This window comes from Felis catus, chromosome D3 (genome assembly GCF_018350175.1).
Source record: "Felis catus isolate Fca126 chromosome D3, F.catus_Fca126_mat1.0, whole genome shotgun sequence".
In the NCBI taxonomy this organism is placed as follows: Eukaryota; Metazoa; Chordata; class Mammalia; order Carnivora; family Felidae; genus Felis; species Felis catus.
In genome coordinates this window covers 5,679,919-5,702,270 of record NC_058379.1, presented here as the reverse complement: position 1 = coordinate 5,702,270, position 22,352 = coordinate 5,679,919, and the positions used below count along the sequence as shown (strand labels likewise).

Sequence of the window (22,352 nt, the reverse complement as noted above, 5' to 3'; positions counted from 1 at the left end):
CAGGTAGGCGCGGACGCACTCGATCCTCGGAGGATAGGTCCCCAAAAATGTGCCGGGACAGCTGCCCGAGACCCCACACCCAGCGACACCAGAGGCAGCACGGTCTCATCCACTCATTCTACGGATGTGTCACCGGGCGCCTCCGGAGAGCGAACCCAGAGAGGGGCTCTGTCCTCGTGACACCTGCCACCTCTGGGCAGCAGGGAAGGGGGTCCCGGAGGCCGAGGCTGGGGGAGAACTGCGGTCGGGGTCGGGCGTCGGGAGGCAAGACACAATGGAGGTTTCTGGTCCCAGCAGCAACCCCTCCCCGCCCCCCGCCTCCCCGCCGACACTCGGCCCCCTACCCTCCTCATCCAGCCCGTCCGTCCGTCCCTCCTGGGAAATGCAGGTGGGGTTAGTCCGTGCGGGGTGTCTCCACACGGACAGAGGCGTGCGGGAGCTGGCTCGGACCAGCTCGCGAGAACAGACCTCAACTTGCAGGGTTTTTGCAGACGAGCTGCTATTAGACACAGCCGTTATTAAAAACCGAAATACCCGACCTTACGGTTAAAGAAATCATAATAAAAACAAAGGTAACAAGTACTCCGAGTGCCTCGCTTCCCAATCATTCAGCTACGTTTGTCTGTCATCTGTGCTCTTGAGGACATTTCTGTCAACTGCACCCACGCAGCGGAAGTGGAGCGGGATACGGCGCTGGGTGTGTCCCTCTCGCCCCCACCTCCCGTGACGTCACGCTGGTAGCTGAGATCGGGGCACGGCGGGAGGGTCTTAACCACGGCCACCGGCACGTGCTGCAGATCGGGGCCTCGCCCCCCCAGAAGGCGGGGTGCTAAACGCACACCAGCCTCCCCTGCAGACACACGTGCCAGCAAAGCTCCGTTTTAAGCCGTCGGTCAGCGCCTGTCCCGCCACCGGGAATAAAATCAGCGGTCTGACACAGCAGAAGGCCTCGTGATCCAGCCCCTGCCCACCCCTACCCGCCTCACCCACTTCCCTCGCCGTTGCTCCCCCTTGCCTCCTGGAAGACGCCACATTTATTCCCACCTCGGGGCCTTTGCACTCGCTGTGCCTGCCGCCCGGGAGACTCCCTCCAACTCTGCCTGGCCGGTTCCGTCTCATCACTCAGGTCTGAGCCCAAATGACACTTCTTCAGCCAGGCCCTCGAGGTCTGCTCCCTAAAAGCTGCCCTCCCCCGCGTCACTTGCCTCCTGACTCTGGCTCACGTTTTGCGGCCCTTCCCGCCACCTCACACGATCACGCTAATTCACTGTGCGCCATCCACCTCCCACATGGGCGTGTCAGCTCTGGGGACCTGGTCCGTCTTGCTCGCTGTGGAATCAGCTGGAACGGTGACTGTGTGAAGACACGACGACAAGGTCTCCAACACGGCCACCATCCACCCAGGACGCTCCTCGAGCGGTCAGGCCCACCACGGCCCCCCTGCCGTGGCCCACGCAGGCACCGACCCGCACACATGCTGCTCTTCTGGTAACTATGTTCTGGCTCTTGGCAGCCCAGCTTGAGACGCCCGGATGTGGGGTGCGTCGGTCCCCAGCCTCTCACCCCCCGGAGTCCAAATGATCCGCGCTCACATCTTCTGGACGGGCTCCTGCCCTCCGTGTCCTTCTAGGCCTTTGATGTGGTCTGCCTCGGACGGGGCTGGCGGGGAGCCAGATCTCCCCTGCCACCACATCACGGCCCATGAGAAGCCCATGCCTGTGCTCTCCCAAAACGAGCCAGCTTGCTGGCTCCCTGGGGTACGGGCTCTCCTGAGAACGGCGGCTCCTGGAATGTGTCCGGGGACTGTGGGCCCGGAGGGGCCTCCCCAGTGGCCTCCCCCATCTCGGGCAGGAATCAGGGACATCTGCTCCTTGGAGCCCTAGATCCGGACACGGTCTGGCCCCCAGCAGGGCGGAAGCATACTTCCCGCAGGCCTGGGCTGTCCAGAAAAGCCAGACAGACCCCCGGGCCGGAGGCCCATCTGGGCTCCGGGCAGCAGTCTGGCACACTCACACTTACCCCGTGGCCCGGGAGAAACGCAGCCCAACCTGGAGGCGATGTGGCCATATCTGGCCTGCCACATGTCCCTGCCAGACCTCACTGGAGCGGGGACGGCGGTCAACGATTTCATCAGCCCAAGGGGGGGGGGGGGGGCGCGGTTGACACAACCAGGCCCTGGGAACCAGCACGGGCTGCACAGCAGCTGCCCCTCCCCATGTGGACCACACTTGGCTGGGCCTGCCCGGGAACAGCCTTCCGGGTCACACTGTCCTCTGTGAGAGCTGCCCAGGCAAAGGAGCCTCAGGAGTGTCCCAGCAACCCGAACAAGGTCACGTGCTCCCTGGCAAGGAGCTGGGAGAGGAGGCTCGGGGGGAGAAAAGACAGGGGAGGAAGGTGAGAGATGGGAGACAGAGGGGTATGGGTGTGGGGGCAGAGGGGGAGGGAGACAAACACAGAGGGAAACGGACACAGAGAGACTCACACGTAGGGAAAAGAACCGGGGAAACAGGACACAGAGGCAGAAAAGGCGGTAAGAGACGGAGATCAACCCAGAAAACACAGGAACCTGGGCTGAGCACCCGGTCAGAGGTGGAGCTGGACTGAGCCACAGAGAGGAGCCACGAGGGCAAGGATGTGCAGGCCGGGGAGCAGGAGAGGAGGTGGGGCCCCCAGCACATCCCCCCTCAGACGCCCCGGGGACAGGCCAGGAGGCTGGGCCTCAGCGGCCCAGGGGAGCACTCACCCTCGGGGACACGCCCCTCCGTAGCACGGGCCCCCCCATCACCTGGAGGGCCACAGGGGCCCCTGGGTCAGGGCTGCGGCAGGCCGGGCCTCACACTCCCGGCTCCCCGACGCTGGAGCCGACTACTGACCACAGCATTCCTGGACTCTGGTTCTGCAATTAGCTGGCAGAATGTGGCCCCTCCGTCCATGAATCACGAACCATAAACCACCGCACCGTCACCCGCCTTGGCCGGTGACTCAGCTCGCAGAGAGGATGCTGTTTCTTCGGCCCAGCCTACAGCCCGCCCGCCACTCACGGCGAGGTCCCAGGGGCCCGGGGCCAGCACCCGGGGGCTCAGCTCTCACCTGCCAAAGCTCAGGCGCGAGGGGACCGGTGGGGGTGGGCGTGAGGGGCCGCTGGGCCCGCCTCTCCCTCTGTCAGAATGTGGAGAAGCTTCTGGAAGGTGGATGGCACCCTCTGTTAAACGCAAACGTGATCCTGATATGCTCCACGTGGCCAGCACACATCCCTTGCCTCCAGGGCCGAGCACCGGGGCCCCCCCGTGCGCCTCGCCTCTCTCAGGACGACGCGCCGACGGGCGAAGCTTCCCATCAAGGAGTTGTACGTTCTACTTTTGTAACCATCCAAGCTTTCAAAACGCAACCATCAAAACGGGCGTGTGATGAGGGTGTGACAGGGCGGGGAGTCACCTGGGTGGATGCAGTGACATCTCGCTCTACGCGCTGCGTTACGCATTCGAGAAGGTCACGGCCGCCGTGAGACGTCGTTTGCAAATAGGAAAAGACGCAGGATTTGTCCGTCGCATGGACCGGCCAGGTCCCCTTCCCCAGAAGGGGCCTGCTGCCCCCGCTCAGCTGTCCATGGCCCGGGGACCAAGACCTGGCCCTGTCAGCCCACCTCAGGACACCCGGGAAAGGCCATTTCAGCTCAACTCACCCACGGCGTCATCCCATCGCCTCTCCCCCAGCCCCTCTCCTCATGGTCAATCTACGCTGCTGGTGAGCCCGTGCCGCGCCTCAGTTTCCCCTTCTGCCACGCTGCTCCCTCCCCACCCCCTCCGGGGGGCCCTCCCCAGTCAACGTCCCCCCCACCCAGGCTGAAGCTCCGAGTGGCCCCAGACCGGCAGCCAGCGTTGCCGGGTCCGTGGCAGAGATGCAGGCTCCCCGGCCCCGCGGAGGAGACCCTTGGCTGGACGCCAGCTCCGTCTCGGGTTCGTGACTCAGCCCGGGACCCCCGCAGGGGCCCGCCGAGGGGACAGCCTGGCGCGGAGCGAACGTGACTACTGCAGTCAGTCTGGAGCGGAGGGCGGTGTCCACTGCGTTCTGGGGAGAATAACTTCCTGCCGTCAGCGCCGCGGACTCGAGCTCTCGTCCCCAGACGCCGGGATTTGCGCCGGGAACCCATTTCAGTCCCACCGACGCAGGAACGGCGAGGAGGGGGGCTCCGGCAAAGACATCAGGGGCATCCCCCCGTCTCTGGGCCCGGGCTGTGCGCCAGCCAACTCGGGAAAGGCACCGGCCACCCGGCCTGGAGAAGGACCGCCAAGCCCGCTCGCCGCCACCCTGAAGCACCTCCTCGCGCCCACCTCACGGCCTTTCATCGGCACCGTCCGCGAGCTGTCAAGACAGCCGTGCCCGGCGGACGCCTTCCCAACAGCTTCCTGAAAGATCACAGTCTGCTATTGCTCCGAAAGCAAAGCTTTTAGCCCTGGCATGCAGTAGGCACTCAATAGATGCCCTTGGATGAACATAATATTGTGCATCTGACACCGGGTGGGGAGGGCCCACCACGGGGCATCTGTTGGGCTGGGAAGCTGAGAGGCCCCTCGTGGCCATCCTTAGCCACCGCGTGGCCCCCAGCCACGGAGGCCACAGATAGGCGCCAGGGCCTCTGCGGTCACCGGTCACCCAGAAGAGGGAGGGGACGCGCGGGGGTCTGGGGGTGCTAAGGCAGACTGCAAAAGGGTAAGAGGGGGAGAGACAGACCAGGGAGAAAACAGCCCTCTAGGTCTCCCAGAGACACTCGCAGTCCAGGAAGCAGAGGAGAGTCGAGAGAGACAGGAAGAGCTTCCAGGAGCAGCTGCCCCACGAGTGGAGAGGGAGACCCAGGCGGGCTCGGTGGGGGGGGGGAGAGGGGCGGTCCACCTGCTGCCCGGACCCAGCACAGCCTACACGCACAGCCCCCACGGGCGATGCGGTCGGTGAGGCGTGGCTTCCACGGACCCAGCCACACGGCCACAACGTGGCAGATGGGACCCCTCGGGCTCCCGTGGCTGACGGCGCCAGGTCTGACCTCCTCACCTGTAAACCGGGGATCATCGAGTACCGTCCCGGAGTTAAAACGCGTCCCGCCCTCCGCACAGACCCCGGCCTCTCCGTCATCAGCCCCGTGCGGTCAGCCGCGGCGCTGGCCCATCACGCCACAAGGCCGGTCGGTGCCTGCGGATTCTGACAGGGCTCCCGTGTCTCGCCAACTCCCCCGGCCTCTCCCTGACAAGGCTGAGACCACCTAAGTCTCCGTCCGAAACTGGAGGGACCCGGCAAGGTGGGGCAGGCCTGACTCGCTCCCTTCAAGAAATAAGTACACCCCCGATGGCTCGGCCCCCATCCGCCTGAGGAAGAAGCCGGGACAGGGGAGGCACGACCTCCTGGCCGCCGTGGCCCCGTCCCAGAGGCGTCTACGTTTCATCTGCTGGAAGGACCTGATGTCTGTCCTCCTGTGGCTGCCCAGGGAGACGAGGGGGGCCGTCTCCGGGGCGGACAGGAGGGTTGGGAGACAGAAGCGTGGGCAAAGGGAAGGGGCTGCAGGGTGGGACCCGTGGCCCAGGGGCGGGCTGCATGCCGCTCAGACACAAGGATGGGGCGGCAGGGGGTCATCTGGGCGCCTTCCGCTCCCCTGCCCGCGGTTGGTCACCCTGCACGATCAGCCTCCGGCAGCCCCTCTTCCCTCCCGTCCGTTCCCTTTGTCCCACCATCAGCCCACGGGAGGCCACCGCCGCCTGCACCCGTCCCACGCAGACGTGCCCTCGCCTACTCCAGGCCGGGCTGCGGGGACCCCGCCTCCCCGCTGGCAGATTTATCGGCAGGATCACGGGTCTCATAAAACCGAGGAGAAACAGGGGGGCCCGGGCCCCACCAGTAACTGCATCTCAGATTAACGAGAGGGGCCGAGGGAGCCGCGTCTGCCATTTATGTCACTGTCACGGGGCAAAGAAAAGACTTACGGCCCCAAAGCCAACGCTCGGGTTTGACCCATTTATTCCATATTTATGAACAGGGCCGGTGTGCCTGGCACAGAAGTCCTTCCAGGATCGGCATATAAATCTCTGTCCCCGGGAGGGGCCCGGGCCACACTGGCACCCTAGCAGCCCCAGTGACCAGAGGGAGGGGAGAGCCACCAAGACGCGGCCCATCTCCCGGGAGACAGGGGCCTCCTGTCCTGCTTCCTTCCGCCCATTTGCAAGAGGCAGAGCGCAGAGGCATCCTTCCTCCATCCTGGGAGCCCCCGCCCGAGGCATCAGCTTGAGCAGAAGCCAAACCTCAGCACAGAAGTGGCGCAGACGCTACGGCTGTTCCAAGACAACACAGACAAAAAGAGGAAACAGACGTTTCTCCTCTGCTGGAAAACACTCCCGGGCTCCCCAGGGCCCCGGGCTTGCCTGGTCTGGCCTGTCCCAAGTCACACAGTCCCTTACGACGCGGCCTGACCATTCTCGAATCCAGAGGTCTGACGCTCGAGGCTGAGGGCAGATTGAGAGCAAATACGATTAAGAGGGTGCCTATCGCGATGGGCACCGAGTGACGTATGAAAGCTGAATCGCCTCATCGCACACCTGAAACTAACCCAACGCTGCACGCTATCTATTCTGGCGCTACAATTAAAAACTTAATTTCAAAAAAAGGGCAAATGTGAGTTGCCTGGCCTACACGGTGTTTTGTTGTTGTTTTCCAGTTTACTTATTTGAGAGAGAGAACACGCACAGCATGAACAGGGAAGGGGCAGGGAGGGGGAGAGAGAGAGAGAGAAAGAGAGAGAGAGAGAGAGAGAGAGAGAATCCCAAGCAGGCCCCTCACTGTCAGCACAGAGCCCGACCTGAGGCTCAATGCCACGAACCCTGGGATCATGACCTGAGCCGAAATCAAGAGTCAGGCGCTCAACTGACCGAGCCACCCAGGCGCCCCTTGGTGTTGTTTCTCATGCACCCTGAGATTTAAAAAGCAGGCAATTTCGCATAAATCCCGATTTTCAGCTTATCGTCAAAAATCGGCTCTTGGCAATACGAGGCCATCTGGCCAAAGGTCAGCTGGAACGGACACGCGTGAGCTCTTAAGTCGGCCACGGGCCTCAGCACCCCCTGTGGCCTCTTACGGACGCTGAGGTCAGGTGTGAGCCACCATTCACCATCACGTTTACGCTCCCGTTTTCCATAGAGAAGAGAAACGTCTCTACTCACTCAGCAAACATGAGGAGATACAGGGTCCCATGACCTTTCCCCGATCCTTCATTCATTTAAGACCCTGGAAGGTGCTGCTGGGGCGCCTGGGTGGCTCAGTCAGTTCAGCATCCAGCTTTGGCCCAGGTCACGATCTCACGGTTCGTGAGTTCGAGCCTCGCGTCAGGCTCCAAGCTGACAGTGCAGAACCTGCTTGGGCTTCTCTCTCTCTTCCTCTGCCCCTCCCCCACTCTCTCTCTCTCAAAATAAATAAACCGTAACATAAAATAAAATAGACCCGGGAAGGTGCTAAGACACCTGTTTCAAAGACTCTGAGGGCGCGGTGCTCACTCATACCCCTGTGCCTTTCACCCGCTGCTCTCTCTGCCCAGGACACCCTCACCTCTGTCCCTGTTCAGCCGAGGGGCCGCTCCTTACCCTCACTTTCGAGGGCCTCTGCTGGATGGGAGCTCACAGGCACAGGGCCAGCACGTGGCGTCAGAACCACATACGTGCGCTGGTCCCGACAAAGGCAAGGAGGTCCCGGTGCCCAGCACGAACACCACAAAGTCAAAGGCGTGGCCGCCAGGACCGAGATGCGGGACACGGGCACCCCCGGCCCTCTAGGGCTTGTCCGGGGATACCCCCTCCCTAAATAACCCTCCCTCGGAGTCAGAACCCTCTCTCCTCTAGGGCCCCCCGGCGCGCCACCAGGAAGGGTTTCATGAGCCCACCCACGGTGCCCCCACCAAGGCGGCGGCACGAGCGAGGGCACGTGCACCTGTATCAGGTGCTCAGCAAACAACCCAAAGCAGGACTTATTTGTTTTAATCTTTTTAATGTTTATTTATGAGAACGAGAGAGAGAGAGAGAGAGAGAGAGAGAGAGAAAGAGAGAGAGAGAGAGACAGCATGAGTGGCTGAGGGGCGGAGAGAGAGGGAGACACAGAATCCGAAGCAGGCTCCAAGCTCCGAGCCATCAGCACAGAGCCTGACGCGGGCTCGAACCCATGAACCGTGAGATCATGACCTGAGCCGAAGTTGGGCACTTAACCGCCTGAGCCGCCCAGGTGCCCCGAAGTAGGACTTATTTTTAAATAAAAAAACCTTAATTAATTAATTAATTTATTTTTACATAAACCTACAGGCCTCTATTTTGCCCCAGTCTTCACTGCCCCCCCTGCCTCAGCACATTCGTGCCCCCTGCCTGGAATTTATGTGAGTTTGAGCCTCTCGGTCTAGAAAATTCCCAACGGCACTTCAGTTTCTCTTTGCAGTGAAACGGCTCCAGGCCAGCAAGCCTTGGTTTTCCGCATCTGTTAGATGGGCAAGCCGGCCGGGCAGCTGTGGCCACACAACACTGAAGGCAAAGCCCGTCCACGGACCAAACGTCACCACCCTTCAACGACCCAGCCGGTGAGAACCAAAGCTCGGGCCCGAGTGTGGCGGGGGGAGGGGGGAGGGGGCACTTAGTCTAACAACAAACTCGCTCCCCGGATCCCGTGTGTCTTGGCCAACAGGAAAGTGGGTCCGTGCCGCCGAAGCATATTTCCCAGACGGCAAGAGAGGAGGAAAGGGACGTGGGCTGGGAACCCGTCTGGGGGACCTGACCGCAAAGTGGGGGTGTCGCAGAGGGCACCAGGCCCCCACTGCCGATGGCTGAGCGCGATGACTCAGGACCCTGTCCTGGACGGCCCGGGGAAGGGAAGACGCCGCGTCAGGGAGCACCCGCTGGAGAGAGAGCTTCCAGACCCTCTCGTCCCAGCCCCCACTACTCCCGGCCATCACTGCTCTCCCCCAGGCGCCCCAGGCCAGAGGCCCCAGGGAGGCGACGGCTCCGCCTGCTCCCGGCTGCACCCAACGGCCACACCCCCGAAGGCCTCCGCACGCCCGTCCGGCCTGGAGCCCTCCTAGGGCAGCGCCAGCCGACCTCCTCCCGGAGCCACGTGCTCCCAGCACCTGCCCTCGACCGACTGTCGACGGCCCAGCAGTGAAACAAATCCATGCCGTCCCTCCGTTTCCCACACGATCACCTAGGAGCCCCCTTTCATACGTGTCCTACTGACCCCCACCGTCTTTACCATTATTTGCTGAACACGCCTTCAAACCGACTCCTCGTCTCTCTAACTCAGAGGTGTTTTCCGTACCGGACCGGGCGGTACGGACCGTAGGCCTTGCGGTTTCTGTCGTGACTGCTCCCCTCTGCTGCTGCTAACAGGAGAGCTGAGCTGCCACGGTAACAGGGAAAGGGGCGGACGTGGCTGTGTGTCGATAAAACTTTACTCGCAGAGAGAGGTGGTGGGCCGGACTCAGCCTGCAAGCCATAGCTTGCCGAACCGTGCTTTAAGGTAAGTGATCCTTCGGTCTCCTCCCGAGCAGTCACGTCTGACAGACTGACTGCCTTTTGCTTTCAGATACGCAGAACGGTAAACACAAAAGAACTGTGATCGGTTTCTAAACGTGCTGTGTGTGAACCAGCCCGAGTCACCCGGAGAACCCCGTCCTTGCTCTAGGGACGTGGCCCTTTTCACCACGGGGATCACGATTCACCAAGCCAGGAGTTCTAGAATTTTCCAGGCTAAGAAAGGGAAGCGGTCTTTCTCCTGGCGCTCCTCTCTGCCGCTGGGGCGGGCCGAACACCCCCAGACAGGGTCTCCCAGCCGCCCCCGAGGGGGCCCGAGCCCGCCACGCCGACGGTCACACGCCCCCCCCTGCCAACGGCCGCAGGGCACGCTGGGAACCAGCCCCCAGAGCCAACCCCTCCCGCCTCTCACCTGGCTCTTGCCGCGGCGCCGGTAGCTCCTCCTCACCAGGCTCTTGTAGTTCTCGTTCTTCTTGGTCAGGTAGTAATAGAGGACACACTCGGCCACGGTCTGTGGGACACAGAGGGAGCACCGCGTACGGCGCGGGCGGTCAGAGCAGGCGGCCAGGAGCCAGAGGCCTGGGTACAAATCCTGCCTCTTCCGCATCCGGCCGCTCACCTCACCTTCTCGGCGGCGTGAAGGGGGTGCTGAGCGCGTGTCTGAGAGCGCGGCCGCGAGGACAGAGCCCTCAGGACGGCGCCTGGCACACGGTACACACCGCGGACGTGTTACCCGCGACAGCCGCCGTCGAGGACGGGGACGACAAGGGGTCGCCTGCCTCCCCAGGCCCTCCGACTCCCAGCTGCATAAACTCCAAGTGTGCCCGGGTCGGGCCTGGGTCTCCCGTCCCTCAGCCCAGCTCCTTCTTCCCCAACCCCCGGAGCCCCGAGTGCCCTGTGCTGAGCCTCGTGACCCAGCCGGACTGTAACGTCCCCACGCGACCCTTCGCCTCTTGGGACGTTTATGAGTGTCTCTGCCTTGGTCTTTTCCACACCACTCTGGGTCTGAACCCTGGTGCCACCTGCTGATTAAGTGACTGGCCCGCCCCGAACTCCACCACCTCTTGCCCAAATGGGACCCGTAAGACGACATCCTCAAAGCAAACAGAACCAGCACGGCCGTGCCTGCCACCTGTGACCACAGGCCAGCTCCAGGTGACAGCTGGCTGACGCTGGCAGCCGTGACAGACAGGACGTCAGATGTCGCCGTGGTGCTCAGAGCGGGAGCCAAGACTGGGAGCCTCTGGAGGCCGTTCCGTGAGGTGAGGGCCGCCGGGTGCCGAGGCAGGCTGGGCCTCAAGCCCCGGGGCCTCTGTCCCCTCCCAGAATACACGTGGGCAGAGACTACTGCCCTGGTAAACCTGGCCCCCCCACGGGGGCCCGCGCGAGCGTGGAGAAAACCACTGAATCGTCAGATGCCAGTATTTGCAAGTCGGGCGACGGGAGTGCCCGACGTGCCCTTGAACGGCTCAGGGGCGCGCCTTCCGCGCCGGACGACGGGGAGCCGGCCCTAAGCAGCAGCTGCCCCCGCAGACGGGCACAGGCCGGCCGGCCCACCGAGCCCCCGGCCGGCCATCGGCCTCGCTCAGAACACGCCTCTCCCCAAAGGCACGGAGCACAGTTGGCAATCCCTGCTTCAGACCCTTCTGGAAGCTCTACTGAAGTCCCGTCCTGAGCTGCCTCTCAGCCAAAATACACCCTAAGGTCTACTCTCCAGTGTAGAGACTCTGATTCCTCGGTTCCCAAGCAATTCTGTTCAGTGACCGGCTTCCGAAACCCTCACCTCCATCCCCGAGGAGCCCTGACCTAGAGCCCCCCGGACTGTCCACACCCCCAGCACAGAGCCGTCACGAACTCAGAGGAAGGCTGTTTACAGGGCTTGCTTCCCCACGCGCGTTTTTCAGGCACAGAGAGATTTCATCTCCCCGCGTTGCCTCGTCTGCCTCCTCCTATGGCTATCAGCTCATTAAGGGCAGACACTGGGAACAACTGTTCAACTTTAAAATAGCTGCGTGGCTCCTGCCCAGACAGCCCTCCCTCGACTGAAAAGCATGAGGCCTCCAGCAGCTGGGCATGTTGTAGGGCTGGGCGTGGGCAGGTGCCCCGGCCTCTGAAGAACCTGATTCAAGGGAGTGCAGCGTAAAACCCCCCGGGGACAGCAGCCCCAGAAGGTGAGCCTTGCTGGACGCCCTTCCCGCTCTGCCCGACGGCACAGGGTCTCATCCAGACCCCGCCCAGCTTCTCCGGGCTCTGCCCAGCCCAACGAAGGGTGCAGAGTAGCAGCCGGGAGTGAAAAGGGGCCCTGCCTTGGGCTGGCTTTGGGGCCGAGCTCGGGTTTGAGCAGCAGCTCTACGGAATGTTCGTCCCGGCGGGATGAGGACTTACTGGCCACACGCCTGGCTGGCATCCGGGGTGTCGGAAAGCACAGAGTGGCCCTCGGAGGGCCCAACCCCCTGGAAGAACGCCACCCTCGCCTATAAAGCCGTAACTGGGGCGCCAGGCATAGCATGGCTTCCAGAACCTGTGCCCAATCCGCAGGGACGCTCGCTGCCACGTCCGAGGCGCTGGCCGGGGAGGCCGGTGTGCACAGCTCTCCCGGGTTTCTGGGCCTGGTGCTCCGCCCCCTGGGCCAGCAGGGGCGGGGCCTGCGGCTGCTTCTTAGAGGAGGGAGCAGGAGGAGTGAGGGGGGAAGGAGGGGAGGAGGGACAGACAGAGCAAGGGGCAAGCTCTGCGGGCAGGAAGGGAGGGCCCTGGGCACCAGGGCAAGGGGCCGCCCACCGGAGCGGACCCCGGAGAGGCGCGGAGCGGGCAGGGCGGCCGGGCCGGCGTCTGGGCGTGGGGGCAGCGACTCACCTTCCTCTCCAGGAACGATGCGATCAGGCCGAAGTTCTTGGGGTGCTGCATGAACCTGCGGAAGGAGAAGGGCGGGCGTGAGGCCCGGCCGCGGGGGGCTTCCCGGCTGGGCGGGCGCCGAGCACACGGGCGCCTGCCATCTCCGCGGGCCCGGCTGGGCGGGCGACGCCCCACTCGGAGCAATTAAGCCCAGGGGGGTGTGGGAAGGGCGGGCGGGCGAGGGTGAGAGAGGGCGTTCCTTGGAGTGAGTCACTGGTTTTAGCGCCTTTGAAAATATATTTGTTTGTCCTGCTGGAGGCGGCTTCCAGGAAAAATGAGGACACTGCACGCAGCTCTTTGGTGGGGTTCCCCCCCTTGTAAAAAATGCCTTTGTTTCTATCTCCGGCCGGGTCTGGGAAGCTGAGCCTCGCCCGGCCCACGCGGGCCCTCGCAGCCAGGCCACAGGTCAGGCCGAGAACTGCCAGCCTCCCCGGGAGAGCGGGGAGCTGGGGCTCTGCGTGCCCGCGGGGAGGCGGCAAGAAAGGGCTCACGCCGGAGGGGGTGCGGGGTGCTGGCACCCCACCAACGGGCTTCCCGCGAAGCCGGCAGAATTACTGGGAAAGACTCGGCAAGGCTGAAATGTCAGGGCCACGGGAGCAGGCGGGCAGCGGGGGCGGAGATGTGGGTCACGGCCGCGGGGGCCCCAGGGATGCTGGGTGGGGTCCCTGGCCCCGGCCCAGCCTCGGCCTGCCGGTCCCCACGATGCGCCACTAGCCGCGCGGCCTCCTCCGGGGAGAGAAGGAGCCACTGGCGAGGCGGGGGCCCCGGGTCCCACGAGGGAGCCCGGCCCAGCGCCTGGTGCTCTCCCGCCCGGCCCTCCAGATGGCTGGGCGGGAGGCCAGCGGGCCCCTCCCCTGCTCCCCAACCAGACACCGGAGAATCCGGAACGGCCTCTTCTCTCTTCCAGGAGGAAGCCAAGAGTCAGAGTGGCAGGCTACCCCGCCTGGGATCCCGCCTCAGGCAGCTTGCAAAGCTGGAGCCGGCCTAACGCCCTTCTTTTCCAGACAGAGTCCCCTTCCCCTCCCTCTCCCTGCCCCAGTGACACTTCCTTCCCACCTAGATCCCTTCCTCGGAGTTTCTCCTAGGAGAGACGGAGTCCCAGAAGATCAGGTGTCAATCCTGGGAACCCCCTAGCTCACCTCTCCCACCGCCCTCCAACCTGCACCTGTATCCGTATCTTCCGCCAACGATCACCGAGAACTTCCTGCACACTGGGCACCTCTCGGCAGCTAAACAAGGGAGGCGCCGTTGCTATACCCACTTTGCAGATGTGGAAACTGAGGCTCAGAGAAGCGGCACGGCTGCTGGGGGGGACAAAGCCTGTCAGCGGTGGGGCTCTAGGCCACTGCGCGTGACTTCCGGAGGCCCGAGAGCCATCGGTCCTGCACTGACAACCTTGACCGCGACCACTCTCCCGGAAGGACACGTGGCACCAAGCTGAGGCTCAGCAGACAGCAGCCCAGCCCGGGTGCCCCACTCTTCTGAATTAACAATGAAATCATTAGGTGAGACGAGCAAACGTGAACTCTCCAGAAAGAATGAAACACAGAAAACACCCCAGAAGCACCTCTCTTTTGTTTGTCTGTTCGTTTTAAAGAAAGCGTAAATAAATAAACACATCAAACGTGCCGGGGGAATTTAAACACCTAACGCGGCGTAGGTGCTAGCATCCGTGCCCGTGGTCCGTCACTGGTTTAAAATGAGACGACAGGGTACCCGCGGGACCTGACCGTGGCACAACCACATCTGTGGTTGTGAGGACTTAGAAACGAGCCACCGAGTCACGGGGTTTTCTGCCTCTGAGCGCTCAACCCCAAACGCCCCTGGGCCCTGCTCCCCGCGGTGCTGAGGCTGTGCTAGGCACTCGGGCCCTCCTTCAACCGTCCCACGGATGTTTTAGAATTTCCATCATCAAAAGCTAGTCCAGAAAATACAATCTCCCGCCACGACCCTCATCAGTCGCTCCTCCGCACCTCCCCGTTCTGGTGCGGCCACATCACCCCTGCATTGCCCACCACCCAGAATCATCCCTGCCCAGGGCCCCCCCCCCCCAGGCACTTTGGACCACCTGACCCCGCAAAGGGCAGAGACAGCCCCAGGCCCCGGCCGGCCCCACGGCAGGTGGCTGCAGAACGTGGTCGCGTCCCCTGGCCACGAGGCCTTCTCCGGAGGCAGAATCTGTTTCCGACACCCCCTTCTGGCCAAGCGTGGAGCCCTCCGCCCGTGCCTGAGTTTCCCGCCCGCCCAGCTCACGGGGGTCTCTGCCCGGCACGTGGGTCCATGGGATACAACTTCTGAGTTTAGTTGAGGGGACGAGGATTTTATCCACCTACCAGCTCCTCACTCGTCTCCCCCAAACACTCGGGTCGTTCTGTTCTTTTCGTTTTAGAGACCCCAGGCCTCATCTCTTGGCACTCAACTCCTGCCTCTGCTCTCCAAAGCTCTCCGGCTCCCTGGCCCCCTCCCGCTCCCCAACGAGCCTCTTCACTGCAGCTGAGCCCTTGCCCTGGAGCTGGGGGAGTCTGAGTCCCTCTGTCCACCTTCCGTCCTCCACCGTTTGTGAGCTGTGTGGCCCTCCTTAAGTGTCTTACCCTCTCTGAGCCTCTGTTTCCTAACCTGTGTAATGAGGACGGCCTGATAGATGCTCTTATGAGGCCTAAGAGGGACAAACACACAAAACCCCTGAAAACACATCTGCACGGTGTCTGGGAAGGAACACGTGCTCAACGAACAGCCGCTTTCAAAATGACACCAAAGGGCCATCGGCCAGCCACACACCCCTACCCTCCGGCCCAACCTCCGAGATCCTCTGGCCTCGTCCTCCCCACCCACAGAGCCCCGTTTCACATAAGGCTGCCCTGGACACTTTGTACCGCGCTGAACAGCGTCCCCCGAATTTCACGTCCACCCAGACCCTCCCAATGTGACCGGATTTGGAAAGGAGTTCTCTAAGGAAGCAACCAGTTCAGACGGGTCACACGGGAGTAGGGTGGGCCCTGTATCCGACACGGCTGGGGTCTTTACAGAAAAGGCAGACACGGACAGACACACGGGAAAGACCACGTGAAGACAGAGGCAGAGAGGGAGCGATGTGCGCACAAGCCACGGGAGGAGGAAGGTGGCCGGGAGCCCCCGAGGCCGGGGGAGGGGCAGGGGGCCCCCTCCCTCAGAGCCTCCGGGAGGAGCCAACCCTGATCAAGAACGCCTTGATCTTGGACTTGTGGCCTCCGGCGCTGGAGTGGGGACAAACTTCCTGTTGCCGCCAGCTACCCGGCCCGTGGTCCCTTGTCACAGCGGCCCCAGGGAGCCCGTCCGCGCCTCACCAGGTAGCGCTTCCCGGGACAGGAGAGGGAGGAGGGGTCCGCGGAGGCCCACAGCCGGCCAGGGGCCACTCACTTCTCCCGGAAGGTCTCCTTCTCCTGCTCGCTCCACATGTTCATGACCTGGCGGTCCTTGTACACCTTCATGGGGTCGTCCATGAGCCCGTTCATGTTGATGAACTTGATGCGCTGCTGGTCAGCGTCGTAGAGCATCGGCGGGATCACGGCCAGCTGGCGCATCTGCTTCTCCAGGTTCTGGAGGGAGGACAGGGCAGGGGGGCCCGGCTCAGAGGGCTCCAGGGGGCGGCCCGGGGACAGGGCGGGGGAGGGGCGGGAGGGGCCCTGCCAGCGAGGGGACACGGGGGGGGGGGGGGAGCCCAGGTGGGGAGGGGGGGCCCAGGTGGGGGAGGGGGGCCCAGGTGAAGGTGCCAGCGTCCCCAGCAAGGGCGGGGGAAGGCGGAGCCAGAGACAGAGGGAAGGATGAGTTAAAAATAATAACAGGCCATGCCGGCGGAGGGAGAATTTAAAGGCAGCCCCGGACAGGTTTATGGTGGACGGGGCTGTAAATTAAATGTGGAGCACAGCAGCCGCCTTATCTGCAGCGAGAGGGGGGCAATGAATCTTCTCTTTGGAAATGCAACTGCCGTAAAACACGACAGGCAAGATGTTCAGCCAGCTGGGCCAAACCAGCTCAGGAGACGGGGCCTGGCCATCCAGGCTCCGAGGGCACACGGGACAGGGGGTGGGGCCGGGGGGGGGGGGGGCACGGACCCACCCCCTGCCCGCCACCCTCCCAGCCCTGGCATCGGCTCGGCTTGGGATCCAGCCCGCCAGCCCCGTGCGGGCAGGAGTCGGGCGGGCTCGCTCATGATGCATCGGGGTGGCTGTTAAGAGGCTCCGAGCCACCACTCAGCTGGGCTCCTTTCCCCAAATCTCTGCAGCCAGCCCATTACTGGCGATTAATTACCCATCCGAGGAGGCAGGCGAGGGCCCAGCACGGCCAAGGTCAGCGAGTTCAAAGGATCCGCTGCCCGGCATCCCACAGCCAACCTCTCCTTCAACATCTGGAATCCCAGCAGGGGCACACAGCCCTGCGCCCGGCCCAGAAGGACTCCCCCCCCCCCCCCCGGAGGCCTGAGGCTGCCAGCACTTGGCACAGCCCTCCAGAACTACCACCTCGCCCGTCGTCCTCCCAGAGGGGCACTGATGGCGGACCACGGCATGGTCACTGCACGCGTGACTGTGGATCTCTCCTCCCCCCCGGCCCCCTCCTTCCCGCCCTCCCAGGGAGTCTCTGCCCTGAATTCCCCCTCTGACCACCCACCCCAAAGGCCACCCCCTCAACAGCCTCAGGAGGCCGGTGGCCAGGACCTGGGGAAGCAGGCCTCTGGGCTGGGGGCTGGGGACGGGAACACTGCATCAAACTGCGATGCCCCTCGCCCTTGGCCTTCAGGCGGGAAACACGGGGGAGAGGGCCCCCCGCCCTCCTCTTGCTTCCGGGGCAAAGTGAACCCAGGTCCGCACCCCTGCGGGATGTGCACGTGGCCACAGATGGCATCCGTGGGACGGGAGCCACAGCAAGCCCGCAGGCGTGACTGTGGACAAAGGCTCTCCGAGTTCTGCTTTCTGAGGACCGAATGGCGTCCGAAATAGGGACGTACCATGTGAAGGTACTTTTGTCACTTTTTCTTTAAGTTTTGCTTATTCACTTAGAGACAGAAAGAAAGAGCAGGGGCAGGGGAGAGGCAGAGAGAGGGGGAGGGCAGCGCGGAGCCCGACGCAGGAGCTCAAACTCTCAAACCGTGAGACCACGACCCGAGCCGAAGTTGGACGCTCCACCGAAGGAGCCACTCCGGAGCCCCGCCCCCGCCCGCCGCGTGAAGTTTTAAAAGGAAGGTCTCTCTTCGTGGCCAGACCGTCTGAATTACCCGCATCAGAATCACGCGGGTTACTTGGTAAAAGCTCAGAGTCCTGGGCTCCACCCCAGATCAGCTAAATCAGAGCCTCCGGGGGTAGGGCCTAGAAATCTCCAGTTCATACGGGGCGCCTGTCCCCCAGGACTCCTAAGTCTATGGCACAGGAGAATCGGCAGCCAGGGCAGAGCTGCCCAGAAGCCACCTGCCCCGTCCAGCGTGGGAGCGACCAACCCACGGAGCTGCCCGGCCCCGAACGTGTGGCGCATGTGACCAAGGAACCGAAGGTTCAGCTCCGTTTCCTTTCAGTTAACTTCGATGCAAACAGCCACGTGCCGCTGGCGGCTGCTACAACGAACCGCAGCCACGCTACTGGATCCAAGTCCCCCAGGGAAGAGGAACGCACTCCCCTCCTTCCACGACACGCCCTCGTGTCCACCGTGTTGTCGGGAACAAGCAGGGTGGGGGCCTGGCACGTTAGAAGCTTGGCCCCCAAGACCCGGAAGGGACCAGGTGGCTACCAACAACACTTCCCCAGGGCAAATGCCTCGTCTCCCTGCTTCCTGACCATCTCTGGGCCCCCAGACCACGGCCGGGGTCACTCAGGCTGAGTTTGGGTTGTCCAGCCCCCCGTCTTCCCCCCAGGGGACAAGGAGAGCGCGCTCACGCTGGCAGGGCTGGGGGTCCGGCCTGGTGGACGGTCAGCGTGCTGGGAACTGTCCACCCGCCCCCAGCCTGGGCACTGAGAGGCTGGCCTAGAAACCACAGTTTTCAGGCACCCCTGCCTCTGGCTTCCGGTTGGGCTCAGTCAGTGGGAGGCACCGGGAGGCGCGAGAGGCAGGGGTACTCGTCCCCCAGCCCCCCTCCGCTGTGGCCCTCCCGGCCACGTCCTTTCTCTGCTCGACCTTCAGGCGGGAGGCGGGCGATGGACGGCCACTCCCGCCGGGCCTCAATGCCCTGCACCAGTTCTGCCCACGCTTCAGGGACAAGCCCCTCGATTTCAGCCACTGGGTGAGCTCTGCTTCCCGCCAGGACGCTCCCACGCGTGGGGGGCGGGGGAGTGAAGCTGAGGCCAGGGCCACGGCCACACTCTTACCTCCTGCTCGGAGAGGCCATCGATGATCTCGGACACCTCGTGCTCGCTGCGGGCGGCCGACATGGAAAGCCCGCTGCCCCGCTGGCCCACCCTGCTGGAGACCAAAGGGACACCCTCAGGACCAGGCCGGCGGCAGCGGGGGCCCGGCTGGCACCACGGCGCGGACCGAGCCCACAACTTCCCCAGGCGCAGGGCAGAGTGTAGGCGGCAGGGAGGGAGGCGGGAAGGGGCCAGGCCTCCCATGCCCACAGGGACCGCCCCAGGCTGGGGGCGTCCAGCAGCCCCAGCCCTGACCCAGGAATACCCGAGGCGCTCAGTCCCGCCCTCTCCTCAGATGCCCCCGAAGCCCAGCCCACAGACCCATGTGTGCGGACCTTTGCCTCAGTTCCCTCCCTTGTCACACCCGGCTCTCAGGCCTGGGGGGAGGCACCGGTGAGACGTGGACGCGAGCGTCCAGGAGGCCCGGAAGGGGCACTGTCACTGCCCGCTGCCCGTCACCTCTCTGCGTAACAGCAAAGCACAGCCACACGCCCCCAGGCAACCGACTGTGTGCCGGGCCCTCCCTGACACGCAGCCCTCCCGACCACCCGGGGAGACCGGCAAGCACCCTGATCTGGCCGCAAAGCCAGGCGGGCGGTCCCCTGGCCTTCGATCCACACCCAGCATCTCAGGCTCTGCTGCCCTCAGGGGCCACGCGGCCCACGTGAAGGAACACAGCTGGGTGGTACCAGCCCGTGGCACGCGGGAAGGACAGCTTGCTCCGCCAAAACGTGTCTCAGTTTCTAATCGGCACTAAGGCCAAGCAGGCTCCGAGCGACGCATCCAGGGGCCCGATACGGCCCCTGCGTCGCCGGTTTGAGCCCTTGCTGCGCTCGATGTTTCACACCAGCCCGGGCTCTTCCTGACCCAGGCCCCTGAGGTATCTTGAAGGAACAGAGGCGGTGGGCGGGGTGGGGGCAGGAGGGTCGGGCTCCGGCCCCGGCTCACCTCTGCATGCGCTCCTGCAGCTCGCGCTGCTTGCGGATCTCGGGGAACTGCTTCTCGTAGTACTCGCGCACCTTGCTCTCCTTGGCCCGCCGCCGGGGGTTGCTCTCGATGCGCTCCACCTTCTTCTCCCAGGCCTCCATGAGCTGGTCATAGCGCTGGCAGAACTTCTGCTCCTGGGGGAGCACAGCGCGGGAGCACCGCTTAGCGGCTGGTCCTCCCCTAGGCGCCAGGCCCCGGCTCCATGCTCCCCGCCGGCGCTGCACGCGGGCACGCACGTTCACGCGGGCACACGGAGACGGGCTGAGATCCAGACACACACAGTCACGCGCAGCAGCGCGCACGGCAGGAGCACGCGAAGACCCAGGCAGACCCTAACCCCAAGAAAACGCACAGGCTTCCCTGAGCGCCTGGCTGCCTCTTTCCCTGGGGGATGGGCCACCGGCCTGGCCTCCTTCTAGAAATGCCTCATCCGATGCAAAAGCCACCAGCTACAAGCGGCTAACTTCAAATCACATTACGTAGCACTTAAAATTCCGACCCCGGTCCCCCAGACACGTTTGTCATGTGGCAAAGGGCTACAGCACACGCAGGGACCACTCCCACCACGGAAGGAAGTTACGTGGGACCGTGAGGCTCTGGGGGTGTCTGTCAGGTTTGGGGCGGCCCCTAGAAAGCATCCCCTTTCTGGAAAGTTCCCCATTCCCTGGCCTCAAGCTCAGCCGTGGTCCCGGGTCCGGGGAGTCATCGTGAAAGTCCCGAGCAGCATCCACGGAGGGGCCTCCGCCGTCTCTCCTAGACAAGGAAGTCCCTCTCTGCGTCTACCCACAGTGCCGCGTGTCCTCAGAGAAAAGACCTCTGCCCAGGCAGGACCATAGCTGCCCGGCTTCCACATCTCCAAGGTGACCTGGGTCTCGAGCAGGGGGGCAGCGATAAGCCGCCCGTAAGACCCCAACCTCCCGGTCTCTAACAGCTGTGCGGGACAGATGGCACGGTCCAGGAGTCTCGCCTGAACGCCCTCTCAATGCCTCCCTCGTCCTCGTGACCGGACACCTCGCCCCACCCCGTATTCCAGCCCGACTCAGGCAACCCGCGACCTTGGTCTTTGGCAGACCCGGCAGCGCGGGAGCCCCCGGGCGGTGGTCAGGCCGGCTTCGAGTGGGGGAGAGCCCCCCCCCCCGCTCCCGGGGCCCCACGACCCCGCTGGAGAGGAGGACGCGGTTCCGGCGGCAGATGACGGCCACGCCGCTTGGGGTGCTGTGGTGGGGACAGCCCCCGCGGGGCACGGAGAGCCCCCGCGGGGCACGGAGAGCCACGCCTCCTGCCGGAGAGCCACGCCTCCTGCCGGAGAGCCACGCCTCCTGCCGGAGAGCCACGCCTCCTGCCGGAGAGCCACGCCTCCTGCCGGAGAGCCACGCCTCCTGCCGGAGAGCCACGCCTCCTGCCGGAGAGCCACGCCTCCTGCCGGAGAGCCACGCCTCCTGCCGGAGAGCCACGCCTCCTGCCGGAGAGCCACGCCTCCTGCCGGAGAGCCTGTCCTCAGTCTGACGGAGAGGGGAAGAGGTGCTGCGGAGGCCCAGCCAGCAGAGGAAGACCACGCAGTCACCGGGAAAGACGGGCAGGGTCTAGGCCCGCTCACAGGGGGCCTCGGGACCGTGCCCCGTGTGGGACACGGCAGCACCCCGGACCCCGGGGACGCGACCGCTGCGTGGGGCCCCCGCGGGGTGGACCCGCTGCCCAGAGCAGGAAGCAAACTCGCCCCACGCTCGGGCTCAGGCTCACGGCCGAGGCCGGGACAGAGCCGGGCACAAGTCTCCGCGGAGGCCCGGGAGCAGGGCCGCCTGGGATCCCGGCAGGAGCAGCGGACGGTTACGCTGATGACGCCCGACGCCCCCGCCTTCCTCTTGCCGCGGGTGCGCTCGGTGTCGTGCCCAAGAACCCGCTGGCAAACCCGAGGTCACCGAGAGTCCCCGCCGTGTTTTTCCGGAGAAATCTTACAGTTTTGGCTCTTGCACCGGGGGGCCTTCAACGGACTGCGAATTAGCCTTTTTCCGTCGGGGCTGGGAGTGGGGTCCAGCCCCACCGTGTGTGAAGAGCCCACCCCCTCCCGCTGACTGCATCTGGCCTCCCGTCAAAAACCACCTGCCCACGGCGTGAGGCCTTCTTCCCTCCTGCTCCACTGCTCTCCGGGTCTGTCCTTGGGCCACGACCACACTGCTCTTATTGCTGTAACTTTGTGATGCGTTTTGAAACCCGAGGTGACTCCCGCGGTTGTTCCCGGCCATGCATTTTCAGGATCGTTTGGGCTCTTCAAGGCCCCGGCGGTCCCACGCGGGTCTCCTTCTGAGCGCCCACCGCCCGCCGTGCGCCACCCTGATGAGCACGCTGTGCGAAGCCTGTCACTCAAGGGCCCGAGGAGGTGGGTGTTAATATCTTCACCGAACGGAGGAGTAAACTGAGGCCAGAAGCGGAGTGCTTTGCCCCAGATGATCAGCGGGGCCAAGTTTGAGACCCTCCTGCCCTGCCAGGCGGGGCTTGATGAGAAATGGAGTTCCCTGACAACCGGGAACCCAGGCTTTGGCCACAGGACGGGGAAAGGAGGGTGCCG

At 64.1% G+C, this 22,352-nt stretch overlaps 1 protein-coding gene across 25 annotated transcripts in view; it reads right to left on the bottom strand.

The window, feature by feature from the left end:
* Positions 1 to 22,352, bottom strand: part of NCOR2 (nuclear receptor corepressor 2) — a 212,451-nt gene that overhangs the window by 73,982 nt on the left and 116,117 nt on the right. For 20 of the 25 annotated variants that reach the window (XM_023241291.2, XM_045041573.1, XM_045041577.1 and 17 more), the window contains 5 exons: positions 19,748 to 19,920; positions 18,761 to 18,854; positions 15,828 to 16,006; positions 12,393 to 12,447; positions 9,952 to 10,050 (listed from right to left, as the gene is read on the bottom strand). In XM_023241291.2, the coding sequence (XP_023097059.2) occupies positions 9,952 to 10,050; positions 12,393 to 12,447; positions 15,828 to 16,006; positions 18,761 to 18,854; positions 19,748 to 19,920 (600 nt within the window). Of the gene's footprint in view, positions 1 to 2,743; positions 2,798 to 9,951; positions 10,051 to 12,392; positions 12,448 to 15,827; positions 16,007 to 18,760; positions 18,855 to 19,747; positions 19,921 to 22,352 lie in introns of those variants that run through there. The other 5 variants (XM_045041564.1, XM_045041583.1, XM_045041584.1 and 2 more) reach the window with 2 other exon arrangements.